At 35.9% G+C, this 26159-nt stretch overlaps 2 protein-coding genes and 1 long non-coding RNA gene across 8 annotated transcripts in view; 2 read left to right on the top strand and 1 right to left on the bottom strand.

Annotated features, from left to right (window-relative positions):
• immt (inner membrane protein, mitochondrial (mitofilin)) overlaps positions 1 to 26159 on the bottom strand; it is a 905839-nt gene that overhangs the window by 190098 nt on the left and 689582 nt on the right. The gene's annotated exons all lie outside the window — the stretch shown is intronic.
• Positions 1 to 26159, top strand: part of flt4 (fms related receptor tyrosine kinase 4) — a 141169-nt gene that overhangs the window by 8869 nt on the left and 106141 nt on the right. For all 6 annotated transcript variants that reach the window (XM_087280076.1, XM_087280074.1, XM_087280075.1 and 3 more), the window contains exon 2: positions 25125 to 25221. In XM_087280076.1, the coding sequence (XP_087136202.1) occupies positions 25125 to 25221 (97 nt within the window). The remainder of the gene's footprint in view (positions 1 to 25124; positions 25222 to 26159) is intronic.
• On the top strand, positions 2639 to 6834 carry LOC147833912 (uncharacterized). The gene is made up of 3 exons (XR_015507348.1): positions 2639 to 4016; positions 4224 to 4825; positions 5096 to 6834. It is a non-coding gene; the product is annotated as an uncharacterized LOC147833912 (long non-coding RNA).

The following is a 26159-nucleotide window of genomic DNA, read 5'->3' as shown; positions in this document are numbered from 1 at the left end:
ACCCACCGGAGTCCGCTGTCGAACTACCGTCTGTCTGACTGACTGAATGATTGATGGGGCGAACGGCCAATAGACTGACCCACCATCCTTCTTCCCTAAACCCAACCAACAAAAGCTGTCCAGAAAAAGAAAGGGTTTTACCACATTATCAGCCTGATATGAACTTGTTCTCTTACCTACCTGATTTTTGGAACTGCTTTTTACCCGACTCGAACCCGGTCGTCATTGTAGTCAGCTCCTCTCTGCATCTCAAGTCCGCCGACGTACACAACGAGCTAACTGAACAAACTGGTTGTGGGGGGAAAGCCCTCCACATGGAGATAAGCGGTCAGCTGATAAGCGTGAAAAGGAACGGCGTCACCCCGTAGCGTTCGCTTAAAAAATGAAATGCAGCCATACCCCTGGCTACATAATTCGCAGTCTCCAGAAACGTCCACAATACTACGTTTTCAGAATGAGCCTGTGTTGGCTTTTTTATTTCTCTAGCATGTCCTCTTTTTTCATAATTCCCCCAATGGGCACAATATACGCTTCAGGCGACCAGGCCAGCTTGCCGTGGCCATGTGATTTCACCACGTTTTCGACCTATTGTTTTTTTTATTTATTTTTTGCTTTTGTTTTACGTGGTTTCTTGAATCGTTCATAGCCACACTCGAGCCCCATCGTTGCGGTCAACTCATTCCCACATCCCAAGTCCATCTGCATACGCGACGAGCTATTGGGCAAACTGGTAACACTGGAAAAGCCGTCCGAACAGTGGTAAGCGGTCAGCTGATAGCATTAAAAGGAACAGAAGCAGTAGTGTTCAATGAGTACGTTTACATGGACACCAATAATCCAATTTTAATATGATTAAGACAGTCCTCTGATTAAGAGTCCACCTTGTAAACAGCGATTTTTGATTAATCCGACTAAGGTCATAATCAAACTAAACAGAAATCGAATTAAGACATGTGGAGTATGCTGATTTAGTCGCATTATTGAAGTGCAGTACAGACATGTAAATGCCTTAATCAAAGTATTACCGTCGTGTAGGATTTTTGCCGCATTTTGTGAGAGGATAGTCTATACACATATGGTTTCACACTATTCTCTGCACCTACTGATTCAGTGAAGAACCACAAGCACCCGCATCCTGAAATGCTGAGGTTTTTTATAACATTTAAAAAGGGATTATGAAAGTAACATTTAAAAAGCAACTCATTTAAACATCTTAATCATACTGATTTTATTCAGAATAAGGCAAATAATTTGATTACTGATGTCCATGTAAACATAGTCACTGTAAAGATTATTCATGTGTGTCTGTGTTGCGTAGATTACGCATACGTAAGATATACGATTTTCAAGAGTGACTTTAGATCATTGTTTTTTTCTTGGTCTTCTTGTACTGTACAGTATTGGTAGGCCAATTATCAGATTTCCATTGTGTCTTCGATAATTATCTGTGCCTAGGCTGGAAATCTAAGATAGCTAATGTGCTATAGACAGCTATGTAATTTCTGCAGTGTATATAATAAATATTGATGGAATATTAACAAAGCCCTGTATAATTAACAGCATAGGCTCAGTCATTCATTTGCACAAATTATGATTAGAGATTATCACTTAATAAAAATGTGTTTTTGCACTGTTCCTGGCACAATACTATTTTAAGTCAGTAAATTAATTTTACATTGGTTGATAATTTGTGAATTAATGCATTTAGATGTTTGCCTCACATAACAATTTCCTTGTGTATGGCTTTTTTTTTTTAAAGAAAAAAGTCCTTAATTAATTAACTTAAACAACACTGCACTTAAGGTCATACTAATCTGACACCAAAAAAAAAAGTTATAACAATTGATACTCCAAAAAAAGACTAAAATATTATAAATTAATTAAGTATTATTTTTAATCAGCTATTTGCATAACTCCCAATAAATACCACATTATAACTTAACAGTGTCTATGATTCATAATCTTCATTTAGACATTTTTGCTCAAATTTATGTGAGGTGAGGAACATTTTAGGGAAGGATTTAGGTCAATGGTTTGCTAAGAGATCTGTACGACAAGCTCAACCTTCTCAAGTACAAGAAGTACATGTATCTGAAATGTGCAATAAAACATGCCCTAAATAATGTATTTCAGATTCACAAAAATGTAGACAGCGCCCTTTTGTGTTTTTGTCATCTGAAACATGTAACCAAACGTAGCCAGAGCAACAAATATTATGTTTTGCAAAAATGTAAGCTGGGGTATATATTTCCATCGAATCTGTTTATGATACATGTTTGTTTTGTTAAATATACATTGTAAAACATGCAGGGTTACACACAATTAATTCATGTTGTGCCAACACAAATCGATTAAGTTAACTTAACACATTTAAGTGGATTGAACATACTGCAAACCTCCATCTCCAAAACATCTCCTTGTGAATTCAGCACATTGAAAATAAGTAGTTTGAACAAGCAGCAAAATATTTTTTTGTGTGTATTAGTCAGGTTTTCATGTTTAGTTTGAGTTTATTTACATTTTTCTTCAACTGTGATACAGTTTTAGTGGTTATACTAATTATATGGTGTCAAAGCAACTATACAAATATCATCATACAGTTCCAGGCTAAGGGGCCATACACATATAGTGTCTTGTGCATGTGCAAGTTTATTATTTCCAGTGGAGGCACAAGGCTTGTGTATGCAAATAGGGAGCGACGCACATGTGTAATGTCCAGTCATACCTAGTTGAAAACAACTAAACTTTTCAGAATGCCGTGAACACACTGACAATCATGTGTCAAGAAAAAAACAATCAGCTTCATACTTTGAACAGAATATACACATTTTATTAATAACGGTAACAACGGTAACTATTCCACGCACTCAAACAACCACTCCTGCATCATTGAATGCCAGATGAGCATGTTTGTGTGGTCGTTCTCTGGGTGACTACCTATTGAGAGAATACCTATTGTCCAATCTAAATTTTGACTGATGTTTTTTGGATCAGTAGTTTTTGGGAAAAGATGGGAAAAGTGCCACCTACGCATGTGTACGAAAGATGATAGGTAATAACGGTTTTCCGTATATGATTAAAACAGTGTTCCTTACAGGGTGCGTAACTTCAATTTACCAGCAAAACTGAACATTGTTCATTCATACTCTTTTCGGCTTAGTCCCTTTGTTAACCTGGGGTCCCCACAGCCGAATAAACCACCATCTTATCCAGCACATGTTTTACGCATTGGTTGCTCTTCCAGCCACGACCCATCACTGGGAAACACCCATACACTCTCATTCACACACATACACTACAGACAATTTAGCTTACCCAATTCACCTGTACCCTAGACCTGTGGGGGAATCCGGAGCACCCGGAGAAAACCCAAGCGAACACAGGGAGAACATGCAAACTCCACACAGAAACGCCAACCGACCCAGCCAGGGCTCGAACCTGCAACCTTCTTGCTGTGAGGTGGTTGTGCTACTCACTGTGCCACCGCATCACCAAATAGACATTGCTTTAAGTCTTATTAAAAACCACCTTCAGAATATACTATTATTGTGTTTAAAATGAAGTTAATGTTATATTCAATAACTTTTTATTAAAGCTTGAAACGATATAACTTTACAATCATTTAAGTTTTATATCATGTTTATTTTATTACAGCATGAAAATTTCAAATATCAAAACATTAAATTCATGCAAATTAACACTAACTTAACTGACCTTTTATAAATATGAACATCATCACTGCATCCAAACAGCGTTTGCAGCCTGTCTCTCATGCTCTATCTCTGGGGCAGAGTTACGCCCTGCTGTTAAATGATATTTAAATATCCCCATTTCAAAGCATTTACACAACAAAAGATCATTTCTTTAACAATTTGTGATAATATAATATAAATTTCATAAAGACTGTAATACTGTGTGATGCATAAATTAAGAGCAAATGCATATTGTCTTTGCTCTAATCTTCTCCCTTCCAAAGCAACACTCGCCTCTTTAGCTTGCCCACTGTCTAATTTCAAGCGCATTAGTTGGACGTAGCAAACTTACTGATTTTTTTGGAAACTTATGGTAGGAGGGTTTCTATTGTGCTCGGTGGTGAAAGAGTAAGAAATAAAGATTTTACAGGTATATAGCTTGTCTACGACCTGTAAGTATTTATTCAGAGATTGGCATTTAAAGGTAATCTGCATGGAACATTGTTGTGTACGGAACATAATCTACGTTAGACTAACTCAGACAAACACAGAGCACCTAAGCACTGCAGTGCTTTTTTAATTTCCTCCATAAATAAAAGTTATATAATTGCTGCAACAATGGTTTATCAGTTTTTCATCCTCTGAGTAAACAGTTGATGGTTGCCTAGCAACAGCAGACGCCACTGCAGAGCAAGCACAAAGCACACTGACGATGGTGAAGGAAGCGACACGTCTTGTGCTTTCCATACACTTTTAGACATGATATGTGAATTGCCCCCAAATGCTGTTTCACCATGATAGACACCACAAGCAAATAAATAAATACTGTCGTTGTCAAATTCAAGTGTTTCCTTTACATTTTGAAAGGTACCACATACAGATGACAGCATTGTCATAATGGTTCATTTTCACACAGACCCTCTAAAAACAATGTTGCTGCAGCGGAAAGCGTACACTACTGCCTTATCATACAGTGACTCTGGAGGCAGCATTTGTGGATGAAAGCACATCATAAATTTCAGACACCCTTCTGAGACAGCATAATGCTTTACAGTTTTCTCAGTGGCTTTGGTGCATTTCTCACAACACTATTCACATTTGCACAACAGTTCATGCATTTCTCAAAACAAGTAGTACAAACTGCAAAACCTAGTTGATAACCTGCAAGCATGTCAAAATGGATAGCTTATTGCTCAAAGGCAAGTATTGATGTCATTGAAAGTGTCAGTTTCATCATGATGAAAACTCCCGACACTATTGTTTATGAACAAGATAGTCAAAAGGCTTTGTCATGTTTTCATTATGACAGTTTACTCTGTTACAGTTTTTCTCAGTCACTTTAGTGCATTTCTCACAACACTATAGATTTGCACAACAGTTAATGCATTTCTCAAAACAATTAGTCATTTGTGCACATCATAGTAGCAGTTTTTCATTCCTTCCAGCAAATTGCAAATGCTTTTGGACATGATTCTTTTGCTTTCATACAACTCTCTGCTGTTTATAACGTTATCATTTGCTTATGCCATGTCAGTCAAAATTAACTAAACTTGTGAATGCTGAATAGTCATTCCATATAAAACTAATAGTCCTCATTTTATTACATGCAAAAATGTGGAACTAGTTGTCAAAATCTGTCAAGCAAATTTACTAAAACAAAATTGCATATTTTTTTTCCTGAAAATGTCTTCCCAATTGAGCAATTTGATGAATGATTTACAGACCTGTGTATGTTGTAGGTTCAGTTCCAATATTTTCTGCAATATTGTTCACAGTTGAGCACAGCTCTACCCAAAGGAAGTTTCTGTTTGTTGTAAATAAGGGTGTATTTTTTTGCACAATGCTGTGAATAAATTCTAATTGCAAAGAGCATCTGCTGTAAAAATGTGAAACATGCATATTTAGTGTCTTGTACTCAGACATCTCAGTAAATGCAGTGACGTCTAACTTTACTGTAGTTTTCAAATGGCTATGCAAATAGTATATGGTGCTGTCTTGAGCATTTTCAGGAGCATTTGTTCCCAAAATCTGACCATTTGCATTGGAAAAAAATTATCAGAAACTTTTCATAATGAAAACATGACAAAGCCATTTGATTATTTTGTTAATAAACAATGGTGTTAGGACTGACTTATGTGACTTATGTTAGGACTTATGTGAAAAAGTCATTAAGACAATTCCTGCAACCATCATCCAAAATGCGGCCTAAATAATTAAACAGAAAGTTAACAGCTTCTTATCCGAACTAGTAAAAGTGCTTGTAGGAAAAAATATTTAGAATACACAGTTTTTGACATTTAGATATATCCTGTTTTAATACTATGGATAAAAAGTTTAGAATTATTTCCCAAAAAAATGACACTTCCATAAACAATGAAATAGAGTTCCTATCTCTTTATTGCATATATTCCCTTTACGCATTGATCAGGAATGTTTGGATTAAATTTGTGAAGTAATTAACTCAAGTAATATTTACTTATTTTTAAAAGTAAGGCTTTACTTTACCTGTTACTTTAAAAAGTATAATTAGTATGTAACGTGCGTTACTTATAATGAGTTACCCCAACACTGTTTACTTCAAACAAAAACATGCAATAACGATCTAGTCAGTTATTTCAGTTGACCACCCATTCATTCCCAATAGCTCAGGGAATTTCCATCGGTCTCCAGCCTCCAGCACCTAGACTGCAGCTCTGCACAAGAAGTTTGGCCAGGGGAGAAATGGTCGTGCCCAAATGAGCCTGGTTTCTCTCTAGGTTTTTTCCCTTCACTTTCGTTAATTGGTGAAGTTTGTTCCTTGCTGCTGTCACCACTGGCTTGCATGGTTCGGGAATTGTGGAGCTGCGCATCTTTGGTGTTTAGACTTTCAGCATTGAAAATTAAACCACACTATATTGAACTACACTGAACTTCAACTCTGAAAAGTGGACTGACACAGTTTCAATTTACTATAATCTTCTATGTAAAGCTGCTTTGACATAATCTACATTGTAAAAGCGCTATAGAAATAAAGGTGAAATGCATTGAATGTTCTTCCATGACCATCAATTTCTGACTCTCGTTTTTTCAGTTAGCACAGCCAGTTCACTGAAATGGAATTGGTAGCATTTTCATTAAATAAAATACTTTATTTAGCCTCCAGAAAAAAAACAACAGTAAGTAGTTTTCTCCCAACACTACCCAAATTCAGCATGCACTGTGGTGTATGCTTCGAATTACAAACAAGCGATACAGTATGTGCCCTCATCTGTCTCTGCCTAGGGGTTAACCCTTGCTAACTGCTTATGTATTACTCTAGTCATATATCACACTGACAGGTTAACAGTGAGAGCCCCAGATGACTGCTCCACACAGCGCCCTTCGGAAAAGAAACGTATATCCATATGGAAAAGATCTGGCAGACAGAACGCCCATCTCCATATCATGCCAATTTAGGATTGAATCTTTGGTTTACTCTAGATGATTTCAAAATGCTGCCCTAATAGCATGGCTAAGCCCCTTGTAAAATACCTTCCAAATGTCTCTGATTTGGCTCATTCATTCTTCGGTGCCGTCCAACTGTGTCTATGGGCTGTGTTTTGGCAGCCAATAGGCTTACACAAGTCAAACATCCTTACAAATGTTTTTGCTGTGTGCAGTGGAGAGTTAAACCCAGGTCCATTGAGCACAGTGCCAGGAGCTTGGGCTTTTTTTTTTTCATGTCGGTGTCATCTTCACATCTGGGGAGAGTAAATGAGAAACGCTGTGGATGAGAAGTGACCGCTCACACTGTGAGCTGCTTAATGTTTGTCATAAATCTTTTGGAGTCAGCATGCAGGCAACTCAATCTTTTGCTTTCAAAGCGAGCAAAGCATGTGGCCATAGATCATGTATAAACCACAAGAAAGACAGAACTTGACTTGTTTAGAAAAATGTGGACTGTTTCTGCATCATTTAGCATTGATTTTGGAGCCGTGAGGAATAATTGGTCCATATGCATTGCAAAACAATGCATTCAAATGTATACACTATGGGTTTCTGCCAAGAATTAAGGCTTTATTTTGAAATTAAGCAGGCAGTTTCCAAGAATTCATTGATCCGATGCTTTCTGTAATGTAAATGAAAATGTCTGAATTATTCATCAAGGCTTATTTTTTTACTTAGATCTTCAGTCAACTATGATTGTAAATCAATATCTAATGTTTACAATTTTAGGTTAATATACATGCTTATAGCTTTATATATATTTATATACGGGTGAGGGCAATTTTTTGAACCCTCCCGGGAAATTGTTATCCTTTTTCAAATATTACCCAAGTGATGAACATTTTTACAGTATTTTCCAGTATGTTTCCTTCTGCAGAAAGATCAATCTAGTTCAATTCATGTTTATTTCTATGGCGCTTTTACAATGTAGATTGTGTCAAAGCAGCTTAACAGAAGTTGTAGTCAATTGAAAAATGTGTCAGTTCAATTTTCATATTTAAAGTTCAGTTCAGTGTGGTTTAAATTTCATTGCTGGAAGTCCAAACACTGAACAGCAAATCCATCAATGCGAAAATGTGTTTTATTAGGATCAATATTATTAGACCCCTTTAGAAACATATATTTTTGATTAGTTAAAGAACAAACCACTGTTATTCAATAATTTGCCTAATTACCATAAATTGCCTGTTAAACTAATTAACCCAGTTATGATTCTTAAATGCACTTTAAATTGAAGTTACTAGTATCTCACAAAAGAACTAGTAATATAGTATATACTGCTATCATGGCGAAGACAAAAGAAAATGGTTATTAGAAGTTACTTATTAAAACTTTAATCTTTGAAAATATGTCAAAAATCTTCTTTCCATTACATAGCACCTGGGAAATATTATTAAAACAATTAAAAAATAAACATGAGGGCTAATAATTTTAAATCCAACTGCATATATTAACAGTTGATGTGCATCTTATAATGACCAAAGGCTACCATAGAATTTACAAATAAATGGTTAATTAAATGTTGCCTGTGAATTTATGTGGAAACAAATTTACCCATATATTACTCATTTTTAACAATAGATAGTGATTTACTGTGATAGATGTAAATGCCCTTGAAGGGGTGGTTCATCAAAAAAACAAACAAAAAAAAAAACCCACATTCATCACACAATTTACCATATTCCGTCAGTACCATTACTCAACTGTTTTGTTACCAACATTTTGCAAAATGTATTTGTTTGTGTTCAGCTGAAGAACAAATCTTATATAGATTTGGAACAAGGGGAAGGTGATTACAGTTTTTCTCAGTCACTTTGGTGCGTTTTTCACAACACTATTTACATTTTCACAACAGATCATGCATTTCTCAAAACAATTAGTCATTTGTGCACATCCTAGTAGCAGTTTCTTATTCCTTTCAACAAATTGCAATTGCTTTTGGACATTCATCAATTGCTTTCATTCAACTCTCTGCTGTTTATAACATTATCATTTGCTTATGTCATGTCAGTCAAAATGAACTAAACTTGTAAATGCTGAATAGTCATCCCATATAAAACTAACAGTCCTCATATCATTACTTGAGTCATTACATAAAAAAATGTTGAACTTGATGTCAAAATCGGTCAAGCAAACATTATAAAAAAATTTTTTTAAACTTTATTTTCCTGAAAATGTCTTTAAAATTAAACAATTTGATGAATGATTTACAGACGTGTATGTTGCAGGTTCAGGTTCAATATGTACTGCAATATTGTTTACAGTTGTGCACAGTTCAACCCAAAGGGAGTTTATGTTTGTTGTAAATTAGGGTGTTTATTCTTTTGCACAATGCTGTGAATAAATTAGGATTGTAAAGAGCAAATGCAGAGTAAAAATGTGAAACATACATATCCAGTGTTGTACTCAGATACCTCACTAAATGCAGTGATGGCTAACTTTACTGTAGTTTTCAAATGGCTGTGCAAATAGTATATATGTGCTGTCTTGAGCATTTTCAGGACGTGTCACCAATATCTGACTTTTTTGCATTGGAAAAATGTCCAGAATAAACTCATAATGAAAACATGACTAAGCCATTTGACTATCTTGTTCATAAACAATGGTGTCAGGACTCTTCATTTTGATGATACTGACACTTTGATTGACATGAATACTTGCTTTTGAGGAATGAACTATCCATTTTGAGCATGTGACACGCTTTTGCAGGTTATCAGCTAGGTTTTGCACTAACTGTTTTGAGAAATGCATTAACTGTTGTGCAAAAATGCACTGGTGTTGTGAGAAACGCACCAAAGCGACTGAGAAAAACTGTAAAATATATTTTATCAAATTGTGTTTAGACATATCCTAATGAACCAAAATAATATAATGATTTTTAACTGTAGTTGTAAATGCTGCAAAGAAGAAAATGCGTTCATTATTTTCTCACTCTGATGTAGTTTGAATTGCTTATGACCTCATTTCCTTTTTGTACTTCAAAAGGAGAACTTTTCAGAATCTCCTGCTCACACTCAAAATGTTGCATTTAATATAACACCTAGAAAAAAAGTAGTGGAATATCCCTGCTTTGGTTGTAAAATGATTGACAGCTAGATGACCATGATAACTTACAACAAATGCAGCAAATAAACAAACACACATTAAATTAATATTAAAGCAAATTAATTGTATCAGACCTATATTAATCTTATTTTCCTTGGAGTCAACTGCCATGCTAAAAGATTTTTTGAAAGCATATTTTTGAAGTTGTGATTTTTGATAAATAATACATTCAAATTTGCCTTGTTCACCATGCCTAATGTATATCCCTAGAACGCTTGACATTTGTAGTATGTGTCATATTGGACAACTGTGTGATGAAACCAATTTCAGTTCAGTTGAAACTACATCAGGATGAGTAAATGATGACTAACAACTGTTCTGTTTTCAGAAAATTCTCAGCATATTTATCATCTACATTAGTAGGAGACATTATTGCTCTTTCTATTTGTCATCTTCTTAGAAAACTCTAAGCTTTGGAAAGGTTAAGAATGGCAAATCTTTTAGTGTCATGTTTACTGTTGCTCAGCAATTTTTTACAGGAACATTCCTGTCAATGATTTTAAGTTTATGCTTTCAATGATTTTAAGTTTGGCACGTGCGTGAAAAAGCAGTCCAAAGCAGATTCTATTAGTGTTGAAGTTGATCATAATAATTAAATAGTATTGACCATCAGAACACTGTTTTGATAGTGATTGTATTAACTTCATCGCTACTCTCTAATGACAGTGGACCTCTTTTTTGCACATGAAATGTGCATGAAATGTTGTTGTGTGGTCATATATTGAGGGTAAATGTTCAAAAAGTTAAAATAAGTGGCTAGATGTGGCTTTTCGAGAGCCTCAGTATCGAAAAACAATTGTTTAAATATATAACTGAAGACATCTGCAATTCTATGCAATTGTCAACCTTGTCATGAAAAAAATTCAGTTTTCGCCAAAATACGGAAACCGTTTCTAAGTTTTTAGTACTGTACTTTAAAACTACTCAAAAATGTCTCTGTCAATGTTTTCAAACAATTAGATTTGATTTAGCAAAGTCACACCAGTGGCAATTTCACATCGGTCACATCCATAATGCAGAGGTGTCACATCCATAATGACACTTTTTCCTGATAAATGCAAAACTATGAAAGAAAATAAAATCAATCTATGTTGTTCTACACTCAAAAAAAAAAATTGTTGAATGAACATGATTTAATCGTGGCACCCTTTATGCATCTAATCCAATCAAGTAAACCTGAACTGCTTTGAACATGTTGTATGAACACAAAGCACATTTGTAGATAAAACATGGTTTCAATATGTCAGTCTAACTTCTTTGCAACTAATTGACTCAAAATGTTTGTATTGTGTTATTCTAATTAAAATGATTCTAATTTACTCAATGTAACACTAAAGCTTTACTTTAACAAAATTATGTCTTGTTAAATCAGCTTCATTCATTAATTTTCTTGTCGACTTAGTCCCTTTATTAATCTGGGGTCGCCACAGCAGAATGAACCAACAACTTATCCAGCAAGTTTTTTACGCAGCGGATGCCCTTCCAGCCGCAACCCATCTGGGAAACAGTAACACACTACGGACAATTTAGCTTACCCACCTGTACCACATGTCTTTGGACTGTGGGGGAAACCAGAGCACCCGGAGGAAACTCCACACAGAAACGCCAACCGAGCCGAGGGTCGAACCAGCGACCCAGCGACCTTCTTGCTGTAAGGCAAACGTGCTACCCACTGCACCACTGCCTTGCCCTGTTGTTTAAATTACATTTTTTAAATTACAATACTATGAAGCAAGATTTAAAATTAAGTAATTCAACACAAAAAGGGCAGAAAACATGTTATATATATATATATATATATATATATATATATATATATATATTTTTTTTTTTTCTTTTATTATAGCCTTTAGCAGGCACCAATCACATTTAAACAAATTTCTTCTTTAATATTCTGATACAAAATTGTAATATATAATATAAAATGTATAAGAAACATTTAGCCAACAACATAACATGCATAACATTCAAGCTCTTGGGAAAACCAATTCCCAAACTGTGCCAAAAACACACGGTGATACTTCTTCTTGTTGTTTTCGTATGGTGACATCCAAACGCACTACCACCACCTACTGATATGCGCGAAGTGACTCTCCAGAGTGAGAGTTGTGTATGGGTTGCGTATAGGGAGGCTCCAGCCTGATCTCACGAGAAAACGTAAGTATTTTACGTTTTGCCAGTTTAGTGGCTAATTCGTACGAATTCGTACGATTTCAGTCGTACGAAATGATATGATTTTAAAAAGGTGACGTGGCAAATCGTACTAAATTGTACGAATTAGATCGTACGAATTCATACGAATTAGCCACTAAATGAAAAAGTTACGAATTGCCGTGAGATTGTGTTGGAGGCTCGGCTGTATAGAAAAAGACTAAAAATATGGGAGAAATACGGGAAAATACCTTTACGGGATGATAGCGGGATAGAGCTGTAAAATACGGGAGATTCCCAGGAAAAACGGGAGGGTTGACAGGTATGCTGTTGATGTTGACAGAACCTTTTTCTATTGTTATTCAATGTTAACGAAATAGACGGACCTGCATAACGAGTTCATGAGTAGCTAAGAATGGGTTGACAAGGATGTGTCCCTCCAAGTAAAGTCATGACAAGATTATAGTTTGACATATCATGAGTTCATGGTGGTTAAATTAAGCATAAGCTGATGTGGTAATTAATACATTAATTAACAAACTAGCATTTACTAACAAGTAATTAAGGTAGCCGTTAATCACACATGAACTCGCGTGACTCATGTAGTTAAAATTAGTTCATATTTAGCGCATAATAACTCACCGTTAGTCCATAATAAAATAATGTTTAGTTTACATACTAATACATCATTATTCATGTACTGTTATTGTAAAGTGTTACTGATAAAAAAAGGCAATTGAATACACTTAAGCCCTCATATTTCACATATATCCAGCATACGGTGGTGATATCCACCATTAAATGCTTAGAGCTGAAAATACTGGTGCAGAAAAGCCACCAGGATGTGAATGTTCATTCTGAACTGTAAACAGGTCACTGACTTGCCATCAAATATTTACAAAACTCTATTGTGGGCTTTTTGGGGCCGGATGGGCCTGAAACAGATGGATTGTGCTCATGAAATGCACTGGTCCAGAAATATTCACAGATGATTGACATCTGTGCTTATAGTGTCTGTGGAATCCCAGGGACAGGCATGAAAATCATTTTGCCCTGCTAGTCTGAAGAGAGAGAGAGAGAGAGAGAGCGAGAGAGAGCAAATACCACTTGAACACATTCATAGTTTCACACACCATATGTGAATCTCTGTCAAATCAATATATATTAAACTATTACAGGTTGTCCGCAGAGTGTTAAAATGTTTTAAATTTCAAAAACTAAATTTTAGGCCTTAAAAAGTCTTAAATTTGCTGAAATTTTGACTTGTAGGTCTTGAATAATTGAAAAGGGCTCTTAATTTTCCTCTGTCCATAAAAAGGTACCCAATTGGGCCAACATGCATCCAATCATCAATAATCCATCTCAATAGACCTTTTAACAAAACTTTATTTAAATCTATTTACCAATATGGTTTAATTATCGTTCCTACAATAATGTTTGTTTAAAAGTTCTCTGTTTATTTATAGTCCATATGTGGTGTGGACACTGACCTGGACAAACTGTTGTGTGTACATTTAGTTTATTATAGTTTTTAAAGATTTATATGTGAAATGTGTACGCATACAACCAGGGTTTGCTTGTTTTGATAATTTTTTGAAACTTGTGGCTAAGATATAACATCATAATATAATATATAATGAAAAAGTCCTGGATAAGTCTGAAATTTAATTAATAATGGTTATAAAAAGTCTTACAGTTGACTTTGTAAAACCTGCAGAAACCATGTATTACTTAACTGTTTCTAATTACATACAGCAAGTATTGAACACCTCCTGTTTTTTCCAGGGATTAATATTTCTAAAGGAGCTGTTGACGTGGAATTAATTAATTTGGGTTTGGTAAAAACCCAAACAATACAAATATAAAAATAAAACAAAACAAAACAAAAAATCTGAAAAATTAGTTTTGTGTGATTTTAGAATAATAGAATAAGAATATATTTTTAAATATATTTAGTATATAATTAATGCATTACTTTACTTGTTTAGCAGAAAAGTCATTTAATAACAGTATTTAGTTACTTTGTTACTAATTACGCCAACACTGATTGGACTGAACACAATTTATACATAGTATTCAGCTTTATGATATATACGTCTTTGACTTTCGTAAACGTGATGTTGAAGAAAGCTTAGACTTGAAGGTACTTTACTAAAACTAAAACTGTCAGATTCTACATTCTCTAAATTCCATAGAGGTTTGGATGTAGATAAAGGTTGTGAGTAATTAATTTGGCTTATTAAACTTAAAATTTCGTCCATTTACTCCCTTATACCTTTCTGGAGACTGTGAATTATGTAGCCAGAGCTACGTATGGCTGCATTTCATCTTTAAAACAAACTCTACGCGGTGGTATGACACCGCCTATGGCTTCTGTTTCTTTTCGCGCTGGCAGCTTACGTCCGTGTGGAGGGCTTTTCTGCTGTGAAGTCGCACAGTGGCTTGCCATGTACATCGGTGGACTCGAGACACAGAGAGGAGTTGACTGCGAAGACGGGGTTTGGATCTGGTAAAGAATGATTTCAGAAAGCAGGTAAAACAAAAACAAAAGGCAAAACATAAAATAAACAAGTAATGAAAAGGGTGAGAACGTGGTAAGGTCTGAAATCGTGGTAAAAATCAGGTGGCCGTGAAGACTTTTCTTTTTCTGGATTGCCTTTGAAAACACTGCCGGTTGGGTTTAGAGGGTTGTGGGTTTTGGTCAATTGGGAAGGGGGTGGGTTTTGGGTTTTGTGGGTTTTGGTTTAGGGAAGGGGGTGGATGGGTGTTTTAGTCAATCGGTCAGTCAGTCAATCGACAGCAGCCTCTGGTAGATTTTATGGTGGAGAACAGGAGGCGTGAACGACACTCGTCTATTCATAGTATTTACATTGTTGTTCTTTTTTGCTGATTGGATTACTTTTATTGTCCTTAAAGTTTTTATAAAGCCAAAAAGGTACATCATACTTTTAAACTCAAAATTGCATCAGTTTACTAACTAGACCACAAGAGAAATTAATGTTAAATAATGTTTGTAAAACCAAAATATTGAAAATATTAATATCTACCCTACTGAAAAAAAAAACTGCTTAAACTAGCCTAGGCTGGTTGGCTGGTTTTAGCTGCTCAACCAGGCTGGTTTTAGAGGGGTTTTGGCCACTTCCAGGCTGGTTTCCAACCATTTCCAGCCAGGCTGGGAGATGACCAGCTAAAACCTGCTTGACCAGCCTAGCCAGGCTGGGAGCCCAGAGAAAACCAGCTATGTTCAGCTTAAACCAGGCTGGTTAAGCTGGTTTTAGCTGGTCATTTCCCAGCCTGACCAGCTAAGACCAGGCTGGAAAGGGCTGTAAACCAGCCTGGAAGTGGCCCAAACCCCTCTAAAGCCAGGCTGGTCAACCAGCTAAAACCAGCCAACCAGCTTAGGCTGGTTTAACCTGTTTTTTTCAGTAGAGTATTGTTATACATTATTATGATCATATCCTTTTTAAATCTGTCAATAATGAAAAAAAATGTTTTACACAGAAATACATCAAATTAGAAAAACAAAACTTTAGACTCTGTACCAAACACATTCTGCACGCATTAGTTAGTTAAATGTTTTTTCTCTCTCTGACAGGATAATATGTGCTCATTTCCAACGTGTTTCCTTCAATCAATTTGTCATATAAAGTAAGACTTGTTGATGTGATTTGTGAAGTGATTTGGAGGCTCTTGTTTTGATTCTCTGTGTATCTCCTTGTCATCGTTTGGGGTTGATTAGATCCAGGTGTATCTCATAACTCTCTGTGACATGTTCATACTCCCATGTGCCCTGGGAGCAACAGAAGACATTTATAACATGAACATTCATAGCCCAATTAACTTGTGCATAATGACCCTTTGACCTCCCTGTCTTACTGTCAGCAAAATACCAACCAAATTTAGGGCCTTTTTGTGCGAGCAAGGAATTTATAGGTAAAACATGAATAATTATGCAATCATGTAATAAACGTAATAAACATCTGTTAATGGTTGTCTGGGTAAAGTAGCGAAATACCTAATGATCTGATCAAGGGAATAGATCATTTAAGTGAAACTGAGGTGCATTTGTCTATGGAGTTTAAATGAGAAAATAGTTGACTGCAGGAAAACTAAGCAAAACAAATAATAAATACAATAAATTGCTTTGATCTCAACCTAGGCTCATTCTGATTACATACCCCTATATACATTTCCGGACAGAGCAAAATAAATCCCAGGAGCTACGTTTTTTTGCAGTTTTTGTTTTCGTAAATCTGCCATAGGCCGCTGTGTATGCTTTTTTGAGAGGGGTCTGCATGCAGACCTGGTGCAGTGCAATCTGAGCTGCATCCAATGCTTTTTAATGTGCTCCCCTAATCCCATCCCTAATCCTACCATTCACAGTGACGTCACTCACTCCATTGAGTGCATTGTGTCTAACAATGCATCGCTGAGTGAGACAATCTCAGCTTGCATCATAAAGGCTGCATCCAGATACTATTGGCTTTTTCAGATCTCAAATATCTCTTGTGAGTGCCATTCGTGTCTGATATTCTCATGTAAATCCACCAGAGGCCGCTGTTTACTAACTTACTGACTGACTGACCAACAGACCGATCCCACCAACCTCTACATTTCCTAAACTTAACCAATAATACTTTAAAAACCACCTATTGACCCGCCCACCCCCTTCCCTAAACCCAACCCAGCAGTGTTTTGAAAAGCAATCCAGAAAAAGAAAAGCCCCCTGATTTTTAACATGTTTTCAGATTTTACCGCATTCCCACCCTGTTATTTACTTTGTTTATTTCATTTTTTTGTTTCTGTTTTTTTCTATCCGCTTTCTGGGACCATTCTTCACCGGTCTCGAATCTCGTGGTTGCGGTCAACTCCGCTCTGCATCTCAAGTCCGCCAACGTACGTTTTGCTAAACCTAAAATATGTTGCTCTGTGTATGTTTCGTTGCATGATACTGGGTTACCTCATGGATCTGTTCTTGGTCCCCCTTAATACACTATATCACTGGGACCATCATCTAATCACATGGTTTCTCTTATCATTATAATGCAGGTGACACACATCTCTATCTTTCATTTTATCCTGATGACCCAATGGTAGCTGCAATGATCTTGCACTGCCTGAAGGAAATCCCAGCTAGGATAAAAGACAATCACCTACTGCTTAATTTGGCTAAAAAAGAACCTCTCATCTTCCCTGCAACTTCACACATTCTTGTACACATCTATGAGAAAAAAAAAAAAACACAATCAATAATGTTTTTAAGAGCAAATGTAAAAGAAAATTGCACAACTGCCATGGTTGTCATGGTTGTGGGTTTGTGCACACTTTCAGTATTTGTTTTTATATCACTTTTGCGTGTCTGCATTGTCAAGCGGGTATGTTTCCCTTACCTCCATGTGCCTTTGTTGCTTCGTGTCTATGTTGTTGTGGTCATGTGGTTATACTCATCATTGCTTCACACCAATCAGCTGTTTTTAATCAGTTTGCCCCTGCTGTTGTTCATTTACTTCACCTATTTCTGTGTGGCGTTTCTTTGGCTGCGTCCGAAACCGCCTACTACTCAGTGATACTGTATTTAAATTTAAACATACTACTGCTACTTACTACTACTACATCCGCTATTTTGTCATGGTCATGTGACCTACCTGCGTCAGTTGCATCGCTTCACTTCCATTCATGAATTCTCTCGCAGGTCATTATGGGATAGCGCAGCGTGCATGGGATGCGCACTCCAGAATCTCGCCAGAAGTAGTAAGTCATACGGGTACTTCTAGCATACTGATTTTCGAACTCTATGAATTCGGACATACTACTCAGCTCGCATAGTGATTTTAGGGTACTATATAGTATGGAAGTATGCGGTTTCGGACGCAGTGTTTGTTTCATTAGCTATGTTTTCATCCAAAAGTGCAAATTAACTTTATGCGCAAAACTGGAATAGCGAATAAAAGATGTGCGAATGAAGCAGCGTTTCCATCCAATGAGTGAAAGAGAACAAAATTGTTACTTTCTGATTACCTGGTGACAAATATCAACAAAAGGAATGGAATTTGCTGCGGTAGGAGAAGCTTCATGAATTCTTTCTCCATTTAAAATAATGGCTTGCATCTCAGAAGACGATGCCGATGCGCAATGAACACGTGGTGGCGTTTAAAGTCGTGAGTCGCGGAGCACAGACCCTCTTTATTCTAGAGGTCATTAATAATATAATAACTAATGCTGAAACAGTTCAGGAATTTAGAATTACTTCAGATGTTTTACAATGTGCTCAACCTGTGGTTTATCCATTCACACACAATTTTATCATCCCAGGATCAATTATAACAACATCACATGACCTTTTTTAATGCGCATACTGGAATTTGTTCTGTAAAAGTGTTGCCATCCTAGTTTAGGAACATTTTTTTGTCGAAAAAAAAAATTAAGTTTAGATTTTTTATGCACATTTTTAAAATTGATGTTCATCTTGGCATCTCCATCAGCCGATTTTTTTTTTTTCGGTTTGTGAAAGAAGAGTTTAATTTTGTTTCAAGGAGTGTTTTATGTTAATTGTATCCATCAATTAATACGAGAATTTCTACATGACTTGAGTTTTTCTCCCTGCTCTTTTTTTTTTCACGTGTAGGATATATATATATATATAAAAATATATCAAATTTATTGTTTTAATAATTTCATGTGTTTTTCGTGTGCATTTACAATGCCATGCAGTTGTGTGCGTCATCCATTATAGTGACTGACTGCAATGTACTGTATAGTTATATATAGATGTATTAGCAGTTAAATGATTTAAATCCTTTTTATTGGATATTACGTCATTCAATGTGACTACGCTTATGACCTACTAACTACAGTTTGCCTTAAGAACAGTATGGTGCAACCGAAGTGAGAACAAATTTAGTTACAAACTAGCTAGTTGTTACTAAGCCCCTAGTGAGGACTTTATGTTCCAGTTGAAGAAAGAACTTACGATCAACTGGTGCAACCCTACCCGGGACTTTAAGTCGAGTGCACTGCATTACAAGTACAACCTTATATAATCATAGAGCAACTGTGAGCTGTCGAGCAAATCAGCCACACTAGAAAAGTTGACCATACAGAGATATATAGGTGACGTAAACCAAATCATTTACAAATCATACTAAAGAAATTATTACGTTGTTTTGTTGTGTTTCTTTTTTTGTTGTGCGAAGAACTGCACAAATTTATGTTCTATTTGTGGATAACATGTCTTGTTAAATATCATTAATGTGAAAAGGAACAAATGTTGTTGGCTTCATTTTACCTAGAAACTACAGTCAAATTCATCAATCTGAAGATTGTTGCTTGCACCGAATTAAGGCACACAATCACAAGTCACTCACTTAAAAACAACCACTGGCACTGCATCTCTTTACTTGAACACACTATTTCAGACTTATGTGCTTGGCAGTACTGTGGTGCAGTACCGTCCCAAAGGGGCACAAAATCAATTGCAAAGACTTTCACCTTAATGTTCCCTGTTGGTGGAATGACCTGCACAACTCAGAAACAGGAATAGCTGGGTCTCTGGACAATGTAAAGAAACGGCTGAAAACACTTCTGTTTCTTCAACACTTAATCCTTCAACAGCACTCCCTATTAATACTTTATCTACTGGATTGTTCTTCATCTGTCCTGATTGTTTGTTTGATTGTTGAAAAAGTGCACAATTCTAAACTTCTTAACTTTTATCTTGACAGATCTCTGCATTTACATATCGTTGCTTGATTGAAGAGCTTATATTTTCCTGAAGTTGCTTTAGATAAATGTGTCTGCTCAATCAATAAATGTAAATGTAGAGTTCCTTTGGGTAAAAGCGCCCACATAACGATTAAACGCAGATCTAAATATTTAAAAATGTGTTCTTTAATATTTAAATTACAAGTTTATTTTATAGGAAAATAAAGGAAAGAAAGCTTGTGATGTGTGGCTAAGCATGGTGGCCCATATACTAAAATATGTACTCTGAGTTTAAACCATCCACATGCACGCGCGCACACACATATACAGAAACATTTTTACTGCAGCCCCCGGGGAGCAGTTCAATGACTTGCTAAAGGGTCTCATCTCAGTCGTGGTCCAATCCATGCTGGTGGCGAGATTAAAACCTGCAATATTTTGGTTACAAGCCAAAAGGAATTCTACTAAAGCAGAACTGGCTCCTGGATTAGATCAGTGAACTCCATTGGTGTGATGTAGTGATAGTGATCTAGCCTGAATCCACATCTCTTTGTCATATTTTTAATTATTTATCCAAATTATTTGTATTTTTAATCATGTATCTGTAGTATTCAAACTTTGAAAGGTTTAGACTCAGAGCCTACAAAGTGCTCCCTTCACGATCACTAACAAGCTGTCTCTCAGCTAAATTCTGTGAGATCTGTTTAAATCTCTTATTTACACTGATAGAAAAAGTGGGCAGAACTCCACAGTGAACAACATTTTTGACATTCCGGGAATTGATTCTGATGTAACTTAAATACTTCTGACTGATCAGTGCTTTCAAGAGCTCAGCTGATTGCTCAAGGCTGCCAAAAACACAGATTTAAGGTCAAACACAAACAGAAAACACACATCTGTTTCACCAGTGTGCTATTATTACAGCTTCACTTGAGGATGCTCTTGCTATCATTTTATCATCTTGCAGAGCCAGGCCTGTGCGTAAGGGAGAAAATGTTCCCCATGCAGATTTTAGAAGTCATGCAAAAAACCACACTGAAGCTGGTTTGGTTTGAACATGACTTTCAATGTGGGATGTGCTTCATGCATTGCCTCCATGTTAGACAGATCTTTTTGCGTAAAAAGTACATCCAGAATTTTTGATTTTGTTCTCAACCCAGAATATTTAATTCGGTGCATCTTTAATTTTTAAAGGTATCATAGAATAAATTTGCATATACAGGTATAGCTGAAAAATAAGAGTTCAGTACATGGAAAGATGCACCATGAGCCTCAAACACCATTGTTTCCCGTGTCTTATGTAAATCCTGTAAGTGTAAAATCTAAAATCTGATATATAAAATATCTTATCTTGCATTATACGTACTATGTATGTGGGACTCTTATCTTGAAAATGAGAGCAGAATTAAAGAACTCTCAGGTAATTAATCCTGGCATGAAGTATCATGTCGCAGCTCATTATCAGAATGCAAAAACACCATTGTTTCCTTTTTCTCATGTAAATCCTGTAGGTGTAAAATCTAAAATCTAATACAGTACAACATATCTTATCTTGCATTTACTTCCTATGTATGTGGGACTGTTAATACTCTTAATACTAGCGTGGAGTATACCATTTTATTGCAACTCATCATTAGAATCCAAAAATTTTGCATGTTTGCTTGTTGTATATGTTTAACTGTTATGGTCTGTTTAAATGTATCTTTTGTTAGTTTAAAGGGCCATGAAACCCCCTCGTTTCAGCAGGGTGTCTTTTTACACCTCTACTTTGGAAAAAGTCAGAAAAGTGGGCGTGTCCAGCTCTGTTTAGGGGGGAGTGTCGGAGGAACTAAAGTGGGAGGGTGTGGGAGTGTCTATTTGGGCACGCGCGAGTTTCAGTCAAAATACACACACATGAGAAAGTGATGGTGTTTAACCTACATGGACATCTGTAGTCGAATTATTTGGCAAATTATTAAATGTTGGACTTTAACTGCAGTTTGGCTCTTTCATTCAGGGAATTCATTCATGCCCCTCGCGACAAACGCGATATTTGATTCGAGGAACTGCTCTAAGCGTGTATTTTTCATGCAATGTTTGATACCGCACGGCGAATGAGAGAAAAAAAACCCCTCCGCATTTCCCAGAAACTTAGATGCACACGGCAGGTAGCGTCAGAAAGCCGCGTGGGTTATTCCAGTCACAAAATGCGGTGCTATGTTTGCACTCAGTGCAATAGTTAACTTAATTCGATACGAACAAACTGAATAAACAAAGAGCACTGGTCGCTCACTTACCAAATCTGTAGAGACAGGACAATCACCAGCAACTAGAGCCGCGTCTTTATGAAGAGGAGACTAACGTTACAAGCGAATCCGGATTTCAGCGTTTGCAGATGAGAACAGCTCTCAGGTAAACAATGTTCCTCCTTAGACACGTAAGTTATTGTTGTCGCGCGTCGCGTGCACTGTTAATCCACACGTGATCCAGCTGAGCTCTCACAGAGAGAAAATGAAAACGAAACTTAATGGCAGCAAACTATAAAAGCAACACTTCACGCTTGTTTTGCCAACACAACGTGGCGTCTCTGTGGCGTTAACATGGTGACACTAATGAATATTAATGAAGTTGCACAATAGAGCGTGCTAATTGGTTTGAACCAAGCCTTACTCATGCATTAATGCAGCACACTGTAAGACGTAATAAGACTTACTCTGGTACAGACGCCCGGTCTGCACGCTGGAATACACGCTATTATGTCATGACCGTGACGCAGCTTCAAAAATTCGTTTCAAACAGAAAGTACGAATTTGCTTGAAATAACGCAAAAACAACCAATTTACACTCTTTAGTGAAATATAGGTGTCCTAATAGTGTTTTTAGCAGTGTGGGACACATATACGACTGTCAACAGCTCAAAAAATGTGTTTTGGTGTTTCGTGACCCTTTAACATTTATATTGTAGAATGTGTAGAGTAATAAGAGTTTGTAATAAGGCAACAAACATGTAATTTGTGGAGCTGCGCATCAATGGATTTGCTCTACAATGTTTGGACAGCAGTGAAAATCCCCACTAAACTGAACTGAACTGAAAACTGGACTGACACAGTTGCAATTTACTAGAACTTCCATGTTACGCTTCTTTGACACAATCTACATTGAAAAAGCGCTATATAGATGACTTGAATTGATTTGAAACATGTAGACTGCTATAGGAGTCTTCCATACACATCAATGCATCATGTCTCTTACTATTCTTTTCCGGAGTGAAAGGACACCAATAAACAAAAAACTCTGTTTATACAGAGGTTAATATTAAATTTTGCCTTTACTTTTATGTATGTTACAATCTCAAAACACCACTCTAAATATATCTTCACTGGCTCACATTTTTTTGGAACAATTTGAATTTAGCCTATATTTCATCCACAACACAACTCACTTTTGTTTCATTTACTTTATTTTGTTTCAATACATTTCATTCACTCACTCCTTCTAGCTAAAACAAACCTCTCTACTACTTCATTTGAAAAGAATGACATTTAACATGCAATCTACTCAATTTGTTTCAAATATTTTTGACAGTTGTAGAATTATTTTGATTGTATGTATTTCAGAACTAATCAAGCTGTGTGCAGTGGAGTAAAGTAACAAATTACAAATAATCCAATTACAGTAATTTTTCTCAGGAATTTACTAAGTATTTAAAAAAATGTGTACTTTTACTTCCCCTTGACTACATTTTTAGTGCTATATCAGTACTTTTACTATAACCTGCAGTCATAACTTTTTTTTCTATGGGGATTGGCTAAAGTGAAAATATCAGTCCTTCTATTCTTGTCCTATCAAATCACACAGAAAGTAAATCGCTTCTAACTAAGCAACCTGAAGACATGGGCACTTTATAAATGCACCAAACCTTTTGGAGGCATTAAAAATGTCCAAGAAGATGTCCAAAATCTTTACACGCATTGACCCAGAGACCCAGTTTATAGACTGCATGTCACTAATAAGAAAATAAAGGATGTCGACTGTGAGATGACTGAAATCACCAAACAACCTTAAACAATTGCTAAATGGATCAAAAGAAGAATGGAAGGAAGGGCCGAATGAAGGAAGGACCGAACAAGTAATGGAAGTAAGGACCAAATGAAGGAAGGAAGGACCAAATGAATTAAGGAAGGATTCAAGGAAGGAAGGAAAGAACGAATATGGGAAGATAACTGAATGCACTAAATGATGTTACGTTTACACATCCCTCAAACACTGCATGTAAACGCATCAACTTTTCACAGTGTAATACTCACTACTCTTGAGTACTATTGAAAAGTCTACTTTTTACTTTGAGTAACACCTACAACAGATATTTTTACTCTACTTGCACATAATTTATGTGCAAGTAATAGTACTTAAGTATGATTTTTCAGTACTCTTTTCACCACTTGCTGTGTGTGTGTAAGAAAGAGAGAAAGAAAGGTAGCAGACACTTGCACAAGCAGCGGAGCTCATTAATATTCACGGCTGTTCCAAATTCAGTCAAAACCAAGTTTTTCATTTGGGGGTAATTCCCGTGGTAAAAAATGAGAATATACAACTGCTTCTGGAGAATTTTTGTACTTACCTAAGCCACATATGCCTACTCTGTAGATATCAGAGAACAATTTAATATATCGAATCAATGACTGAATCAATACATTTTAATCGTGATACCCTTAAACATTCTCTGATCTCCTGAAGTGTGACTTGAAATCTATATGGCTTACGTAAATACCACAAAAAACAACAACAAAACATTTTCATTAAACAAACATCAAGTAAATCCACAATCTAATTATATTGGAGAGTAAAAACTCAAACAAGAGACTGGACTTTGCCTCCTTGTTTCAGTGGTTTACCATAAACACCACAAGGTGAAACTGCATCCAAGGTGTCTTGAGCATAATGGGTTTCTTAGATTCTTCTGTGAACTTGTAGCTTTTCTCTTGATGATGATGATGAAAATGCTGATGATATGCTTTTCTCTTCTTGTAGGTCTGGTGAATGGGTTTTCTATGAGTCCACCCACCCTTGACAACACCAAAGACCAGCTTGTGATTAACGCTAACGACACACTGAACATTACATGCAGGTACAATCTCATTTTCCATTTTGCTATTTTTAAACAATTATGCTTGGTGTTGTTATGTTAAATTATATAAAATTAAACTAATTTGTCACAGCACAGAGCTTTTTATAGGTAAGATAAAATGTAAAAATTGTTAGCAGTTATAAAACCAAAATTGTACTTTTTTCTCAGATTTAGCCAGCGCTTGAAGTCTGGGAAAAACATAATATAATATAATATAATATAATATAATATAATATAATATAATATAATATAATATAATATAATATAATATAATATAATATAATATAATATAATATAATATAATAGTGTGTGTGAATGAGTGTTTGTGGATGTTTCCCAGAGATGGGTTGTGGCTGGAAGGGCATCCACTGCGTAAAAACGTACTGGATAAGTTGGCGGTTCATTCCATTGTGGCGACCCCGGATTAATAAAGGACTAAGCCGACAAGAGAATGAATAATATAATATAATATAATATAATATAATATAATATAATATAATATAATATAATATAATATAATATAATATAAAATAAAATAATATAATATAGCCTCATCAAGTTAAAGTTAAAGTTAAAGATTATTTATAAATAGAAAGTCTGCTTATTTAATTTAATATCTCAATCACAGTTCATTTGGCATTGCTTGTTCAAAACGGCATTACCCAATAGCATTTGTTCTCTCTTGCTAGCTTAGGATATTTCATATAATTTATTTGCATTTGAGAGCCGCTCCTATACAGTATTAATAAGCTGGAGACTCTTAGACCTTCCCTGGGGAGCTGGTTGTCTCTCATTATGACATTTGAAGTGTTTACAATGAAAACATATGTGGAGATATTTTCAGATGGCTCATTAGTACCACTGGTTAGGTTTTTGCTTGCAGACAGTTTGAGTGAAAAGTACCAGCAACACGTGAGAAGTGACAATACACAACAAAA

The sequence above is a fragment of the Danio rerio genome, chromosome 14 (genome assembly GCF_052040795.2).
Source record: "Danio rerio strain M-AB ecotype USA chromosome 14, GRCz13ab, whole genome shotgun sequence".
Lineage (NCBI taxonomy): Eukaryota > Metazoa > Chordata > Actinopteri > Cypriniformes > Danionidae > Danio > Danio rerio.
This window is presented reverse-complemented; position numbering and strand designations above follow the sequence as displayed.